General features: G+C 33.1%; 1 protein-coding gene across 3 annotated transcripts in view; it reads left to right on the top strand.

Moving 5' to 3' along the window:
• The first annotated feature begins 498 nt into the window (after positions 1-498).
• Positions 499-17,061, top strand: part of LOC143231067 (uncharacterized) — a 180,775-nt gene continuing 164,212 nt past the window's right edge. The window contains exon 1 of one of the 3 annotated variants that reach the window (XM_076465593.1): positions 499-1,055. In XM_076465593.1, coding sequence (XP_076321708.1) covers positions 1,033-1,055 — 23 coding nt within the window. In that variant the 5' untranslated portion in view covers positions 499-1,032. The remainder of the gene's footprint in view (positions 1,056-17,061) is intronic. The other 2 variants (XM_076465594.1, XM_076465595.1) reach the window with 2 other exon arrangements.

Here is a 17,061-nt window from a genome sequence, read left to right as displayed (position 1 = left end):
GTGAAACTGAACATTTTAAACAAATCTTGAGATTGATTGCATGTAAAAACAAATTTAGTCATAAGTCTGTTTGTTTGTGTATGTTTTATTATAGCAAAGCCACATCAGACTATATGCTGAGCCCACCGAAGGGAATCGAGCCCCTGATTTTAGCGTTGTAGTTATAAGTCAAAGTAATGTTTGCCAAAGTATTTTTGTATATATTATCATTCCAATTACTCGTAAGAAAGTTTCATTTCTTTTTAATATCATTTTTATAAGACCCAATAGCATTAAATAATATTTTGTTTAGAGAAAATAACGGTTCAAGAACAGGGTGTAGATAAACGTTGTTCACTAAAAAACACCTGTTTACTTCAGAGAAGCCTATAAAAACAAAAGATTAGGTTGGAGGCTCTAACACAGCTGTTCTGCCACCTAGTGTAAGTTTTCGGTACTTGCGGATTGATACCAGTGGTAGTGGTTTTCCATGTGTTTTCTAGCCAATGAAAATAATCTGTTGCAAAGAGAAATTGGATGAGATTGAGGTTAGTAACGTATGTGTCGAAATACTTCGAATAATGGGAACGTTCTTTATCATGTTTATGTTTGTGTACAAGTAAGTAATGCACTTAATATTCTTAAAAACTTTTGATAATCATGATGATGGTAACTTAATTTCAGGTTTAAAAATTTACGTCAGTGTTTGGTGCACTTCTCGTGCAAGTGTGTTGTACAACTTGAAGTTGTGGGAATATGGCACTAGTCAGCTGCGAGTTGGTGAACAAGTTATAGAGGGGTGCTGTTGACTGTACAAAAACTTAAGTTGTTTGTACACTGTTAACTATGGTACATGAAAAGTTTAAGTAATTTTCCTCATATTGTCTTAATATGTGCGGATTTCCTCTTTGTTACAGTGAAATAACTTTATTAATCTCCAAATTAACCCGTGTTGAACATAACATTAACAATAATAACTTCATTTGATTGTGAAATGGTGATTGCAAAACAAGGCCTCTCTGCTAAAGAAACCTAAGGATCAGGAGTTTGAAGATGTCTCTTCAGGGAGCAAACAGGTGAGTTTTGTGTTTTATAATTGATCAGTTTAAGTTCAAACGTAATTATAGTCTAAGCAGAGATTTTGAAATTAAATTTTGAATATTGGTAATACAACTACTAGTCGTAGTAGTATGTGTGAAGCTACTGACTGAACAGTTACCAATGGAAGAACACAAGTTTACCATTCAGTGAGGTTAAAAGCTACCAATAAAAGTTGAATACAATGTGTGTGTGTATATATATAATTGAAACTTCACTAGCAAATATATATATATATAATTACAGACAATTACACTATATATTAACTTCAAAGATGGAGAGAAAAGTGGAATTTTGTTTTACTGATACAAAAACTATAAATTAAAACTAGAGCAAGATTATAAGTATACATATTTTGATTCTAATTTGTAATAATATTTTTTGAGAAATAGGATTGTAGGCTTTAACTTCTCCACATTAATATACAGTGTTAGAATTATTCTTTGATATATTGTGCATATGTTTAAAAATGTACTGTTTTGGTATTGAAAAACAGTAAGTGGGTCTAGCTTTAGGGTTTGTGGTTGAAATAAAATAGTGCTGTTAAATGTGTGCATCGATCACAAAATGCATTAATAATTACAGTTTAACAGATAATAGTGAAAGTATTCTTTATATTATTTTGTTGTTTAATTGTTTGTCCAATCTGGTTGCTGTAGTTTAGGAAAGAATAGTTAAAATGTGGAAATTGTAAAATATTTTTTAAAACATTATAATTTTGTTAAAAGTAAAGGTTGGGTTTGAAATTTTTACTTTTATTAAGGGTAGGTGTATAAGGACAACTTTGTATAACCAAATGGTTCCTTGTTGTTCATATTTCACATTTTAAACTTTAATTTTCTTTTATCAACGTAACCTAACAGCAGTAATGTATACAAGTTGAAATGTTTCATAGTATTAATTGCCTTTTTTCTATAAAATAATGACAAGGCATGATTTTATTTTTGTGTTTATAATTAGGGTACTTTCATGTCATGTCTGTAGTAAAGAAAACTACATGTAGATACTGTTAGAACAGTTTAGTTCTTGTATGACTTTTTTCTCTGCATTGTGTTTCAAAAGAAGTTTATAGACCTAAACTTTGGTGTTTTTTCCTAGTAGAATATTTGATTATTTCATAAAAAGCATGAGGGCAGTATTTAACTTCATCTTGATGGTATTTTTAAGTTTTAAAAAAATCTATAAGCATGAAAACTTTCTTGATAACATTAGAATTTTCCTAAAGTTTTGCCAACCTTAATCTAGTTTTTATTTACTTTTGTTTTAGTTTTATATTTCTATTGCAATATATTGTTAAATTTTAATCTCTTTGGAAAAGCCGTCAACAAACTTACCGTCAGTAGTTAATTGTGGAAGATATAATAAGTGCAGAAACAGGCTGATTAATTTACTCTATTGGCTAAAAACAATTCTTCATTTTCTAAGCCATCATCTTAATGCTTCTTTGAACTGTGTATATAAAATAGCTACCCTCAAATTTACTATGAACTCTGACATCTAATCTCTTAGGACATCCTTGATATTCTAGGTCTATAGTATTATTTTTTTTATCTTAACATCATTATTACAACCCACAGTTCCCTCAGCAAACAGATAATTACAACATTAAAATATAGCTTACAGTGCTATGTATTTCCCTGATTATGTAGTCCATTGAACAGCTTTATACATAAGGAAAAATACTACACTAAACTGTCCATTCAGCAAGTCCATTTAGTAGTTTTCTTTTCTGAGGCCCATGGTACATAAATGAGATGGTGTCTTGGTCCTTGTTTTCATAAACTGTTTTATTGCTGGGGGAGTTCTTTCAGAGTAGATGATTGAGTGAATCTACTGGTGCCTTCATCTTTGATGGTCCTCTGGAAGTAGTCTTGTCAGGAACTTTTAGCTCCTCAATAAGTTGAGTTTTTACTGATAATTTCTTCTCTGCAGTTACCTAGTTGGCCATTCTCTCATCAATATACTTCCAGGGATGATCATAATGGATGAGCTTTAACCTGGATCATCTGCCTTTTTGGATCCTGTGGTTTAATTACCAATTATCTTCAGTACAATGTATGACATTTCCAAACTGCTGCTTAAATTTGGAGTTTGTCTTCTTTTGTGGTGACAATTGATCAGCCATACAGTGCCATCTTGATTAAACCCAGTTTTATAAACATTAACACCAAGGGGACCTTAATCTTTCAATTGATCAAAAACTCAATTGAATCTTTATGTTTATTCTTCACAGACATAAAAACTCTTCCAGTCACCAGTTCTTCAAGATAGATTGAAGTATTTGGTTCTACCATGTCCACTTCACTACAAGAAGAATAATTGTTTATAAGTTCAGGTCTGAGTATTTCACTTCTTGGTGATGTGATGAACCACAGTCCTTGTTTCCTGTGGATTTCATTTACCAATATGCATTTGTCCTTGATTTCAATTACCACACATCATGAAGTGTAGAGAAGTTCCCTACACTAAGGATAACTCCCAATAGGAGGTCTCGGAGAATTACAGTTCCTGGTCATGGAAGTGTGTCAATGAAAAATCCCAATTGTGAATATATCTAAATGTCATATAAATAACATACACCAGAAACAAATGAAAACATCTGTAGTACTAATATGTGCTTGATTTACATGACAGCTGTACTTCCATTGGTTGTAAAAACATGATAATCACTAAACCCATCCTCTGCCATTTTTCAGAGATCAACAAACAAGTGTTCTAACCAAAAACAGGGTGTCAGTTGAAATTGGCTGGACAAATAGGAAGCAGTGATACGCCAAATGATAGCACTTTTCATGTTCTACATTGGTCTGGCTGGTTTCACTGGATCCAGAAGAATTTACTATTTGAAAACCATTTAAAATTCTTTTTAGCTGTTGAATGTGTAGAAATGAGGCCATACAATAAACTTTGTGGTGTGGAGTACATAATGCATATAGCTAAAATTTGCCATGTCTGTCCAAGTAAAATCAACAGCATGTTAAAAAATGATGAATAGGGATTGTAAACAGCATCTACATTGTCCTGGCAACTGCTTGCTTTATGTCATTGAGTATAAACAGACTATGTTGTCCTGACCACAGTTAATTATAAGTCATATTTTTGGTTGTGGTTACAGTGAAAAATGTGTGCAACAGTAATCCATGACAAAAGTGGTATCAATGATGTATCAGTTACATTACGACATGAGGTAGAACTGGTTGAGGTTACTACTGGTTTGTATCTGTCAATAATGGTATTTAAAGTTTACAACCAATGTGATTACAAAATGTCTTGTCAAAAGTACATAGGTAAGCTCATGCTTCTTTATGAACATTTAGTTTTTCAATTTTCATTTCATTTATCCGTATAAAATGTATCCGTGTGTATGAACTTGAAATTGATGGATTTTAATGGGACTGCATTTTATTTTGCCTTGACATGGATGTTGCATAGTATCAGGTTACTGGAAAAAGTGATAATTTGATATCAGTCACTGACATTTTGTTAATATGGATCTAGTGGGAAGGTAGCTTGGAGTGAGGGATTGACTTACATGTACAATTTTTGTTTTTCTTTAATTATTAACTACATTATAGAACTTGCAGTGCAAATCTACTAATTTTAGACTGTAGAATCTAATGATGCATAAAATATTGTTTTTTTTTTTTCATTATTTAAAAACTACTGTAACCCATATAACCAAATTTCTGTTTACTGGAACTTTATGATCACATCAGTCCCACTTTCTATTTTACCATCTTTCACTAACAAGTTGGATTGACCTCAAACCCAGTGTTGATGAACATACTACTAGATTTTCAATCAATAAACCAAGTACGTATTGAGAAGTTTCATTAAATGATATACTTTTTTGTTACTTTGGATAGATGAAGTGTTTCAAGCTGATCTTTGCCCAATAAATCTGGCTAGTTCATGTCTTGTTGTTACATGGTTAGTTTTTGTTGTTCCTGTGTTATAGTTTGACTCGTATGTACATACTCAGTCTTTTTTTTTTTTAATTGTTCTCTGGGAGAGTTCTTTTTTCCATATAGGTTTTACAGTTTTGAGCAATACATACCTTCAACTTGCAAGTAAAACACATGCCTTGTAGTTTAGTTTTTCCATTCTGTGTAAGTAGTTTGGTTAGCCAGTTCCTTAGTTCTTCTAGACTGTTGTTAATGAGAGTCGATGTTTGAACACTACACAGAACCTGATATTCCTGTAAACTCTAGATGGTGCTTTTAGTATTTCATATGCAACTTTAATGGTTTCAAGTTCATTTGCTACTATATTTTAAAAGATATACACTTATTCTGGTTCAGCCTGATTCTCATATCCTTGTCTGTTATGGAGTCTATCAATTGGTCATATATCTTTGAATCCATCATTTCATGAGGACTATCTGAATAAGATAAATGGACAAGCCTTCCCAAATCTTCTGCAAGTTTAGCTAATATATATTCTGGAGCTTTGCTCATGGATACTTCTTTCTGGTGCAACACTCTTAAACCTGTTGGATAAAATGATTTGATAGTTGTTACAATTCTCAGCTAGAAGGTTAATCAGTGTTGTTAAAGCTGGTTCTTTTAAATGGACAGCAAGGTGGATAGCTTGTTCTTCATTATTCCTTTGTTAACTATTCAAAAAACTTTGAAATGAGTATGGTATTACTCCCACAGTATCTTATCATAGTACACAGGATTCTTGATTGGCTGATATTTAACCAACTAGCTAAATTCTGAAACTGGATTTAGTAATATCATGGATGGTGTAGACCAGAAGAAGGTCTTTCAGTGACAAGTGGCACAAGAGTAATGGTAAAAAGTGGTGACCAGATAAATTATCCTATTCCATATTTGGTAGTTGATGATGCTTTCAGTAGTAATTGAGTCAAGGCAGAAAGAGGTGAGTCTGGCTTCATCATTGCATTTAATAAGTAATTTTCAAGATGATGTATTCTGTTACTTGTATTCTTCTCAATCTAGTTGATGCCCTTTTTATTTTGATTTTGACTTCATTAATTTTATTATTACAGTTGTGCTGTACTTTTTCAATTTTTCATTACAGCATTTCCTTACTTCAGTTTTATTATTGTAATATCTGTGATAGTTTTATCAATTTTGTTTTTAGTCAGACTTAATTTTAGTTTTAGCTTTTTCTTTTAATGCTTCTCAAGTTCCTGCCTTTTACCCCTTGTTCCTCTTTTGATTTCCTGTTATGTTCCTCTTGCTATTTTAATTTTGTAAATTTATTTGTGGTCTTTTATTTTTCTATCCCTTTCTTGTTTTTTTTTTGTAATATTCTGTCCTTTATTGTATGTTATTTACATTGTTCAATCATTTTGCAAATTTCTATCTTTGTATAATCTTCAATTAAAAAAACAATTAAAGCTTAGACAAAGTTCTGTCACCAAAAATAATTCTACTTTTGACATTAGTTGTTATAATGTTATTCTTCCATTTGTGGGTTCCTCTAAATTATCTGGTGAAAATAACCTAAAGTCCAGTCCATTTAATTGATAATAATTTAGCCTATTTCTTCCTTATTATTATTATATTTTTTTTATAAGCTTGAACACTGAAAACAAAACACTAACTAAAATGAAAACACATTGCTTTACTTTCTTCTAACCATCTTATTGATTCTTTCTTGAAAGCATTTATAATCTACCATCAAATTTCCTAATTATCTACTCTTAAGCCTTTTAGAACTTTTAAGGTGTGCTGGAGAAACATTATTACAGTTTTCAATTTTAACTTCCTCATTATGATTTGCAGCTCTCAAGCAAAAAACAAACTATGACATTAACCCTTAAACAGCAGGAATGTTGTTGGTAGTAGTTTCAGTTGATAATGGCTGCTGTTTAAAGGTTAAACTATCTTACAATATCATTTTTGGCTGATGGTCTGTTTTTAAGACTAGGCTAACCAGTTTTTCTTATTACTTCACTTGAAACCACATAAAGAAATCCCTTTTCTTGTATTCTGCATTGATCTCCAAAATGCTCATCCAATCTTTTGAATTCTATCAAGTTGCAGTTACAATAACTAGGGAAACTTCCATGCAGAACATCCTATCAGAGAAATGTAATGCGTGCGTAACTGGAGTCTGAATTGTGCACATCTTAAACTTGTTTTATGCAGTCTTACTGCTTGTATATTGTTTCGTTAAAATGTAGTGTGTGTATGCATACATTTTATTTGTGTTTTAGGTTTTGAATATACATGTTACTTTTGTCATATAAACTTAATACCTTGTCTCATATAAGAGCCATTAGCTGGCCATTAAAGTCACCTTTACAGGTGTCAAAACAACCATTAATAAGTACAGCCCTTTATTTGTAAAACTATCAAACAACATTTTAAGTAAATGTCAGCTAATTTCACACATCACATAATTAGACAAAACATTTTACAGGCTAGTACTTCTGATACTGATTTGTCTTTTCATAGAATTAGAATTTGAGCTACAAGCATTTATATCTGTTACTTCCTAATATTAAAGCTTCCATTTCTAATTCGTCATTTCATAAGTTCACAGATATAGCCACTCCTTACTTCTCATGTATCCATCCAGTCATTTCTTGAACTCAGTTAAATTTTCTGCCTCCACCACTCTTCAAGGCAGCTCATTCCAAAAGCCAAACCACCCTGTTTGAAAAATAATACTGTTTAAATTGCAGACATCTCTTACACTGCCATAGTTTGAATTTACAACTCCTTGTTCAATTGTTTCACTGCTAAACACAAAAAGATTTGATGGATTTATATTGTCAATAAATACTCTTAACACAAGTTTAGAGATATTAGTCACTCCTTGTAGGATAACTCCACCATTCTGGCTACCATTTTAGTGGCTCTTCTCTGAATCTTCACTAACAATTCAATGTCCTTCTTGAGGAAGGGATCTCAAAACTGTACATAGCACTTTGAATGAGGCCTTACAAGTGGTCGATACAGTGAAACAATAATATCACTTTCTTATACTTATTATTTCTATAGATGCTACCCAAAATCCAATTAGCCCTATTGATAAATGGAACACTTTAGATTACTTAAGTAATTTTTCAGCCACAACACTGAGATATTTTTCTTCAGCCACAATATTTAATGTATTCCCATTTAAATTGCATCAATAATTTGAATTGTGAAAACCTATTATATTAAGTTTTGGGTAATTAAACATCATCTGTTATGTGTTGGCCCCGATGCATCACATGATCTAAGTATAAGTCTGTAACATCTTTGATACAGATAGCAACCCAAAAACTCTTAATATCATCTGCAAACTTCAAAATTTTGTGAGTCATTCCAGAGTCAGTACCATTAATATAAATCACAAACAGCAGAGGATCCAGCACAGAGCCCTGAGGCACACGCACCACTTGTATCTGTGATCCTGTTAGATCTAACTCCATTTATTACTACTTTGGTTTTTAATTTCCAGCTGATTTTGTATCCAAATCAATAGCATTCCTCCCACATCCATAGGTAGTTTATCTTACCCTTTTAAACTATTAATAAGTTAAATGAAGCTGTTTGTAGTTTTTATAATTTTAGAGCAGTCTTGTTTCATGGATAATTTTTTGCTTCAAATTGATGCTTTTTGACAAACCACTTTTTGTAATATTTTCATGATTCAAAAGCATTCTTTTTATAGCTACACCAAAAATGTACTCTTGCTGTTCTGAATTGAGGGTTTACCAAAGCCATGAACATGGTTACAATTACTTTTGATTTTAGATCTTCACAGTTTATTAGTTTTTCACAAAATCTTAGAGCTGTAAATAGTTATCAGTTATCACACTTTGGCTGTTTTTTTTTTCTGTATTTATAATACAGTATAACACCATCATTCCTTTGTGACAAAAAATGAGTCTTTTCAATTTTTATATATTCTTAGCATATTATTTTACACAGATATTGAGGCTTACTTTCTGTTAATCTGTTTTTCTTAATGTCAGAGTATCATTAATAGATATTAAAATAATACTATTAATTAAGTACCCAATGGTGTAAATCTCAAAACAGATTATTATGTTATCCAGGGGCACAGGTGGAAGATATAACTGACAAAGCAGGAGGTATAATAAAGGGGGCTAGCAGAGAAGCAGTTTTTGTAGTGCATGTAGCATTCAGTGATGGAGGGAAAGATAGGTCAGAGGAGCTAATTAATAGGTACAAAGGGTTAATAAAGGCTTTTAAAGGAAAAAGGCTATAACTTAATTTTGCCAGGAATACTGCCCAAAATTAACTAAGTGTGGAGATTTGCAAGTTGGTCACTAGGGCTAAATGCTAGGCTTAAGTTAGCATGTAAGGATGATTATTTAGGCTTTTTTGGATTTGTGAGTTCAGTTGAGTGGAAGAAAGGAGCTTTTTTGAATGGATAGTTTATATTTAAGTAGGGTAGGGGCTGGCTTGTTTGCTAAGGTTATTAATTTGTCTGTAAGGAAAGTTTTAAACTAAGACTAGACAGTGGTAAGAGCTAGGAAGAACTAAATGCAAAAATAATAAAAGGCAAAGGAAATGAGTATAGAAGAAGTTATGAGGATTGGCTTACTTGTTACTATTGTAATGTTAAAAGTATAAGAAATAAAATAGATGACTCTAGAGCACTGGTAGGAGTGAAAGATTTTGATGTGATAGAAATAATTGAAACATGGCTAAACATTGATTTTGATGATAGCATATAATCCCATATTTGAAAGATATATCTATTTCATATGGATAGAGTATTAAAGAGGGGTATAGGAGTGGCTTTATATGCAAAATGCAAGTTACATCCTGTTAAATTTCAGGATATCAAAGCTAACAGCAAGGGGATGAATCAATTTTGGTTTCTGTTAGTGGATATAAAGGGAAAAATTTTCAGTGGGAATTTATTACAAACCACCAGATAATACTGATGAAATTAATGAAAAACTTTACAATGAGATTAATATTTTGGCTGTTAATGAAATCTGTATTGGGTGATTTTCTCTTCAGGCATATAGACTGAGAAATGCCAGAGCCAAACCATGAGGAAAAAGGCTTTTTGAAACTGTTCAGGGTAGCTTTCTTCACCTATTAGTAAAGGAACCAACTAGAAACAATGTTATTTTAGATTTAATTATTTGCATAAGTTGAGTGGATTGGAGAACGTATGGGTGAAAATGATTATTCCTCTATGAGGTTTAATGTTTTGTTGCATATGGAAATAAACAGTAATGATATTTTGGTTATACATTTAAAGAAAAATTTTGAAGGAATATGACAAGAATTCTATGCTATGAATTGGCAGCTGACTTATTTGGAGAAACTAAGAGGTGGAAAATACTTGAAGATAAAGTTTTAAATATTCAAGGTAAATATGTTTCTCATAGGAAGAAAAGAGGTAGTTTTAAGTAAAACGTCTGATTAGCTCAGAAAAAAATTAAAGAAACGGGTGATATATTTAAACTGAATGGTGTGAAGGAAACTTGGAAGATTATACAATATTAAGAAAGCTTCTGAAACAGAAAATAAGACATCAAAATGTATGTATGAGAAAAAGTTGGCTGATAGTGTAAAAATTAAAAGTAAAGATTTCTTTAAATACAGTAAATGTAAACAAAATGTTAGAATTGGGGTTAGAACCCTTGAGGGATGATGAAGGAAAGCTGGTATCTGATGATTATGAGCTGGCTGGATTATTAAATTTTGCCTTTTTTGTTGTTTTACTATTGAAGGTTTAAGCAGTATTTCACATCTTGAACAGTTGAAAGATGGAAATGAGATCAAACAAAATAATTGTATTTCTGAGCTAGTTAAGAGAAAATTATGGATTTAAAAAACAAACAAAAACTACTGGACCAGATGACATTTCTTAGAGTTTTGAAGGAGGTAAAAGATTGGCTATGTGAACCACTTATTACTGTCTTTTGTCAGCCTTTGAATAGTGGGTAGGAACCTGAAGATTAGAAGTTACCTAATGTAACTCCTCTTTTCAAGGGATGTAATAAAAACTTTCTTAGTAATTATAGACCAATTAGTCTTGCATCAGTTGTGGGAAAAGTTTTAGAAAGCCCATTAAAAATGTCTTGCAAAGTCATTTAACAAAAAAAAGTTTATATTTTAAGCTGTTGCTAGTAGTAAGGCAAATAGGATTTTAGGTTGTATCTACAGAAATATTGAATACAAATCAAAAGATGTTATAATTTCTTTGTACAGGATTCTGGTTAGACCACATATGGAATATTATGTTCAGTCTTGGACTCCTTATATTATGAAAGACATTGAATATTTGGAAAGGGTTCAGTGAAGGGCTACTAGAAAGATGCCTGGGATGGAGGAGTTATACGAGGAAAGGCTGAAATCTCTCAGATTGTTTTCTCTTGAAAAACATAAGACATGAAATCTAATTGACATGTTTAAAATTGTAAAGGGGAGTGATAATATTGATGCATTATCTGCTTTAATATTTAAAAGTGAGAATAGTCGGACTAGGGGACTCAGTATAAATTTTGGGAAGGTAGAAGTCATCTTTGGCTAAGACAGTTTCTTTTTTTTTTTTTTAACAAGGTGGCTGGCCTTTGGAATAGATTGTATTCAGATGTTGTAGAAGCAGTAAATTTAAATAAGTTTAAGAAAAATATTGTTAAATATATAAGTTATATGGGATGGCTTTAAAGTGTTTTTTAAGATAATTTAGAGTCCCATGTTGTCCCAAAACATTGTTATTAGGCTAATGTCAATCTACCTTTTGAGTGTTTTGGTGAGTATGATAGAAACAATATTTCCAAATTAATCTGTTTGGTGTTATTTACCAAAAGATTTTAAAAATGGAGGTGAACAGTGATGAACCAAGGTACTACCAGATGTACTTCTGCATGGTCCTTGAAGGTGTTATAAGAGTAAATAAAACTAAACTTAAGAATAATATTTTTATTTTTTGTTTTTCAAGAGTACACAGTTCATCTTGTGATTCATGGCTTGTGCACATTTTATTGAAGTCTTAACAGTACAAATTACAAGGTTAAGCATCCCTTTTTTGACATTGTTTCAGTGTCTACCTACTGACTGACAGGCATCACACTACTTTAAGGGGTGCAAGTAGTTAAAACAGGTGAACCATTTGGATGGCCTTTGGCCCCATTTGAGAACATTATCCACAAAGTTAGGAATTCTACAAAAATACAAAATTTAAAGAAGTTTAATTACATTAACCTGTTAAACAATATAGCCATCATTTAAAACTTATAATTACACACATTTATTTGATATTATAGTCATTGTAACATAAACATACATTCCCAGTCTTTCATTTTGTAAATGTGCACATAATTTATTTGACAGATTTTTTGATATAAACATACATGTCTCAGCCTCTGATTATGTAAACACAAACAACTTAATTTCTACTACAGTAATTGTGATGAATGTATGTCTCGTATATCCTGGCCTTTCAACCTGTATACGTAATTTATACTACAGTCATTGTGACACAGCCATATTTGTCTTTGTCTTCAATTCTTTAAATGTTTTCACACTTAGGCATTGTTTAATGGTTAGAGTGCTGAACTGTGGATCTTGAGGGTCTGTGGTTCACTCTCTTTTACCACAAATAAGAAATATGTCATGTTCCACACTTTGGGGTCATAGTTACATATGAGACTGACAGCCTTTTGTTACATAAACCTATATGTCCTGACCCTTGATTCTGTAAATATATGCTCACTTATTCTTTAAAGCACAATATTATACTACCAATGTAAAGACACAAGTAGAAAGTTTTAAAACTACTATGTTATAACATATTCCCTTAAGATTTTATTAACAAAATAAAAAGTCATTTTACTGTGTAAGATACCTATTTAATTAATAACAGTGACCACCCCCTAGCTCTGAGAGTTGATGGTTATGATTCTTGATTATTCTTGTTTTATTCCTGGCTGCATGCATCAACTTTCCTAATTGAAACTTCTTATCTTCAATTCATTGTGTGATGTCATTGAGTCAAATAAGTGTCTGATTCGTCCTCTTCTTCCTTTTGTTTTACTTATCAGATTCTTTGTCAACCTTTCTTCTTATCTAATTATTTGAAAGATACCAAATGCTGGGCCATTAAAAGGTTTTATCCATGTTACACTGGGAATATTATTACAGAAAAATGTAAACACAGGCTGACTCACAAATTATATACCAGTTAAGTAACAACTGTTCAGCTGTTAATTGATGTTTATTTTTGGAATAAACAGTACAGTTTTTTCTGGTACAACCCTAGGCTTTGGGCCTGTGGTAGCTTTGTATGTCCTGTTGCTGTAAGTATTACAGGTGTTTCTGTAATATTTTTCTACTCTACACCTCGCCTGTTGTGAATGCTAGTGGAAAATTACTCTGCTCCATTCTGGGGTTTTCCTTTTGTTCTCATAAAGACAGATGGTAGGCGACTAGTCATCAGTTGACTCAGCTTTGGTTTTTCCTCAGTTCATGATGGATAGTTTTCTAACTCTGTGGCAGGTACTCTACGAGGTGATGGATAGTCTAATATCAGACACAATTTACACTCTTCAGTTGTCTTCCCACCTTCAGTTTCTTTCATTTTGTCCCTAATAATTGAAAATTCACTTCTAAACCATTCTTTTCAGGTTGGTTTTGACCATATCTTTTTTTCTTTGGGTCTGGTATGTTTTTGCTTGGCAGTTACATTCTTGATGTCTGTTGTTCCATTATTCTGGGGATATTTGGTTTCTACTTACCTATTTAAACATGGTTTCTTCAGCTGCAGCCTCCCTTATCCTTCAATTCATTTTTGACATTTTGGATGTTTCAATCATATGGGTATTTCTCACTTTGTAGATGTGTCAGACTCAGCATTATTATTTATGTTTTTAAGATTTGGAGTTGTGAATCTCCATGCTTATGTGTCTTAATTATCTTCTGGGCCTTCTCTTTTTTTTCTTAAAGCCCCTTGTAACTTTTGAAGGTATCTATACATGTTCTCTTGAGTGGTTTCTGGCCTATAAATGTGAGTATACACAGAAATCCACTGCCTTCTTTCTCTTCTTGAGGTTTTGATGGCTCACTAAGTTCTACATAATCTTGGACATCCTTCTTTTTCCAGACTTGGTTTGGTTTTTGGAGGCATTCAGGTTTCATCAGTATGTCTGTGGGCTTTGTTTGCTTACATGTATGATATTCCAAATCCATGGTGAGCACAGTATTTGCAGAACAATTATTGCTTTGTGCTTGATGTCCATCTATTCTACAGATTAATATTTTCACAACTGCCCCTGGCCAAGTGGTATGCTGTTCAGGATGTTTGATACATTTTCAGCATCTGTGTCTGGAGGAGAGGTTTCTCTATCTTTTATGCTCTTTTAAGAGTAGCTGAGCTGCATGCTTGTATCATTTTGTTTTAACTGCCTGGTCTTATCATGATATATTCAGATACTTCTGTTGTATCTTCCATCCTCTATTTTGAAGATACTCTTTCTGAGTACCCCAGTTTCAAGGTTTTGAGCTTTTCTTTTGGACCTGTGATTGCCACATTAAGTTGCTGGTCTATAATATTTTGAAAGCTAAGATTTTACTTGCAAATTCACTATTGTGCTTAGGGTATTTTCCCACCCTTTGGTGTTTCCTGTGTATCTCTACCACTGTGAGTGTCTATTCATCACTGCCTTTCCAGCTTTCCTTGATGTTTTTGCTGTGGCAACTGTCTCTCAATGTTTATTTGGCATCCTCCTGCACTTTCTACCACAGGCACCAGTTAATCCTACTTGGACCCCTCATTTTTCATATACATTTGGGTGGCTTGAGAGGGTAATTGTATGCTTTCCATGTTCATTTTCACCATCCTTTCTATTTATAAGATCACTACAACTCAGATCATTTCTCTCTCTTTTTTTTTTTTCCTCTATTGTCTCTTCATAGTTTTTCCAGTACTGCCTATTTTTATGACTCTTGCTAATGTCCTTTTTACTGTGGTGTTCCTGTTTCTATGGTAACTTATCTCCACCTATTTTGGCTAGTTGGATTATACACTCAATTTACTAGTTTCTTATGAGTGATGGCCCTTTACTTATTTTTCATGTCTCCCTCCATCATGTTTGTCAACTCGCAGCTTCTCATACTTCTAGTCATTGATGTATCCTGGATGAGATCCTGGAGTTGAATGTGGATAACACCCTAAACAGTATCCCACACCACAGGGAAACTTCACCTACCCTGTCATTCATCTTCTTCCAGTCACTATTTTCCACACTAAAGAGTGATATCTAATGGTGATTTGTTTATTTTCTTGTTGTTGTTTTTTTTTCAGGTCTTAGAACTACCATATTCAAAATATTTGTATATCTGTATAATGAAGATGTTTGAGCCCATCATGTTACCATTATTGTCTTGTAGGGAATGCTTTCCAAAGATCCATACTGAATTGTAGAGTACAGAAAGTACTTAGCCCATCAGCCTCTGCTCACTGCCAGTTGTTCAGATGGGGCACAAGAATGCTTTGGAAGTGGTTTATATATTTTCAGGACATTCAGTTCTGTGCAAAAGAAGAAAAAACAAACAAACAGCACCAGGTATGTGCACCTGCTAATTTTAGTCATGGTAACTAATTGAACTGTCTCTCAGTATGGGACTTGGTTTAAGGTGATTGTACCTGATGACATGGTCTAAGTGGCTCTCTGATGTTTCCTCCATGTAAATTCCTCCCTTCTCATTTCTTCTATTTGACTATGGGAGAACACTTGCTTCCCCAGTCTTAAGCTATGGGAGTATATGTAGAGAGTTCCTCATAGTGTGATGCAGGCCCACTGGTACAAGAGAGAATGGACCCACACCTGTCACTTGGGAAGCCAGACTGTGACATTACCTGGTAGTGTAGTATAGGATATTCCATTACTTTATGGATTAAGCCATTCCCAATGGTTAAATCTAGCTCTATGAGTCAAAGGCAGTGGATGCTTCTATCTGGTTATTGTTGTATCTCATGTAAGTATTTCCTCCATATGGAATGGCCTGACTTGTAATCCTGGTCACAGAACACATGTGCTCAGTTACCCACTTGTGAGATTATGGCTGGTTGAGCAGTATTATATTCTGCCTGCTTTAGTGACACCTTAGTTAGATGCAATAGATCATTGAGACACTTTTTGTCCTCTATCTCCTTTCCTGATAATGAACATCACAATAACATTGAGTGAAGATTATTCTCTGTTTGAAATGGATAATTTTTACCATTGAGTGCTACTATGTTAGACTGATCCTCTCTTTGTGGATGTTACACCTCACAAGCTTCCCTTTTCTGTTGATGGTTTTAGAAAGGAACTCATCTTTGTAATGTTTTCCTGTACTCACTCATTCATAATCTTCAGTGTAAGATTCTAACTTTGTTGTGCAGAGAGGTGAGTAACATTTTCTTACCTGAATAGGTATTTCATACAGACACTCACTTTGCACAACCTTTCACCTTTCCTTCCCATTTATTGACCTGGCATGGCCAGGTAGGTTAAGGTGTTTGACTCGTAATCTGAGGGTCAAGGGTTTGAATCCATGTTGCACCAAACATGCTCGTCCTTTCAGCCGTGGGGGCGTTATAATGTTATGGTCAATCCCACTATTTGTTGGTAAAAGAGTAGCCCAAGAGTTGGCGGTGGGTGGTGATGACTAGCTGCCCTCTAGTCTTACACTGCTAAATTAGGGACAGTTAGCGCAGATAGCCCTTGAGTAACTTTGCGCAAAATTCCAAAAACAAACAAACAAACCTTCCAATTTCTTGTGCATTTCCTTTGATTCATCAAGAGTGGTTCTATGTTCAGTTGCTAGTTCTCATGGAAGTTATTATGCTTGGAGGATGTGTTGTCTTCTTGTGTAGGGATAATAGCTTTTTTGAAGGCTTAATGCATGGCCATGAATTTTACAAGACAGTATGCAAGTAGTAATAGCTATTTCTTTTGCAGAAAGACAAATATTTACTCGAAACAAATTTTCAGCTAAGGAAAGTGTTAACCTTTGTACACTGAAGTGACATTTAATATTAATA

The sequence above is a fragment of the Tachypleus tridentatus genome, chromosome 10 (genome assembly GCF_004210375.1).
Source record: "Tachypleus tridentatus isolate NWPU-2018 chromosome 10, ASM421037v1, whole genome shotgun sequence".
Taxonomy (NCBI): Eukaryota; Metazoa; Arthropoda; class Merostomata; order Xiphosura; family Limulidae; genus Tachypleus; species Tachypleus tridentatus.
This window is presented reverse-complemented; position numbering and strand designations above follow the sequence as displayed.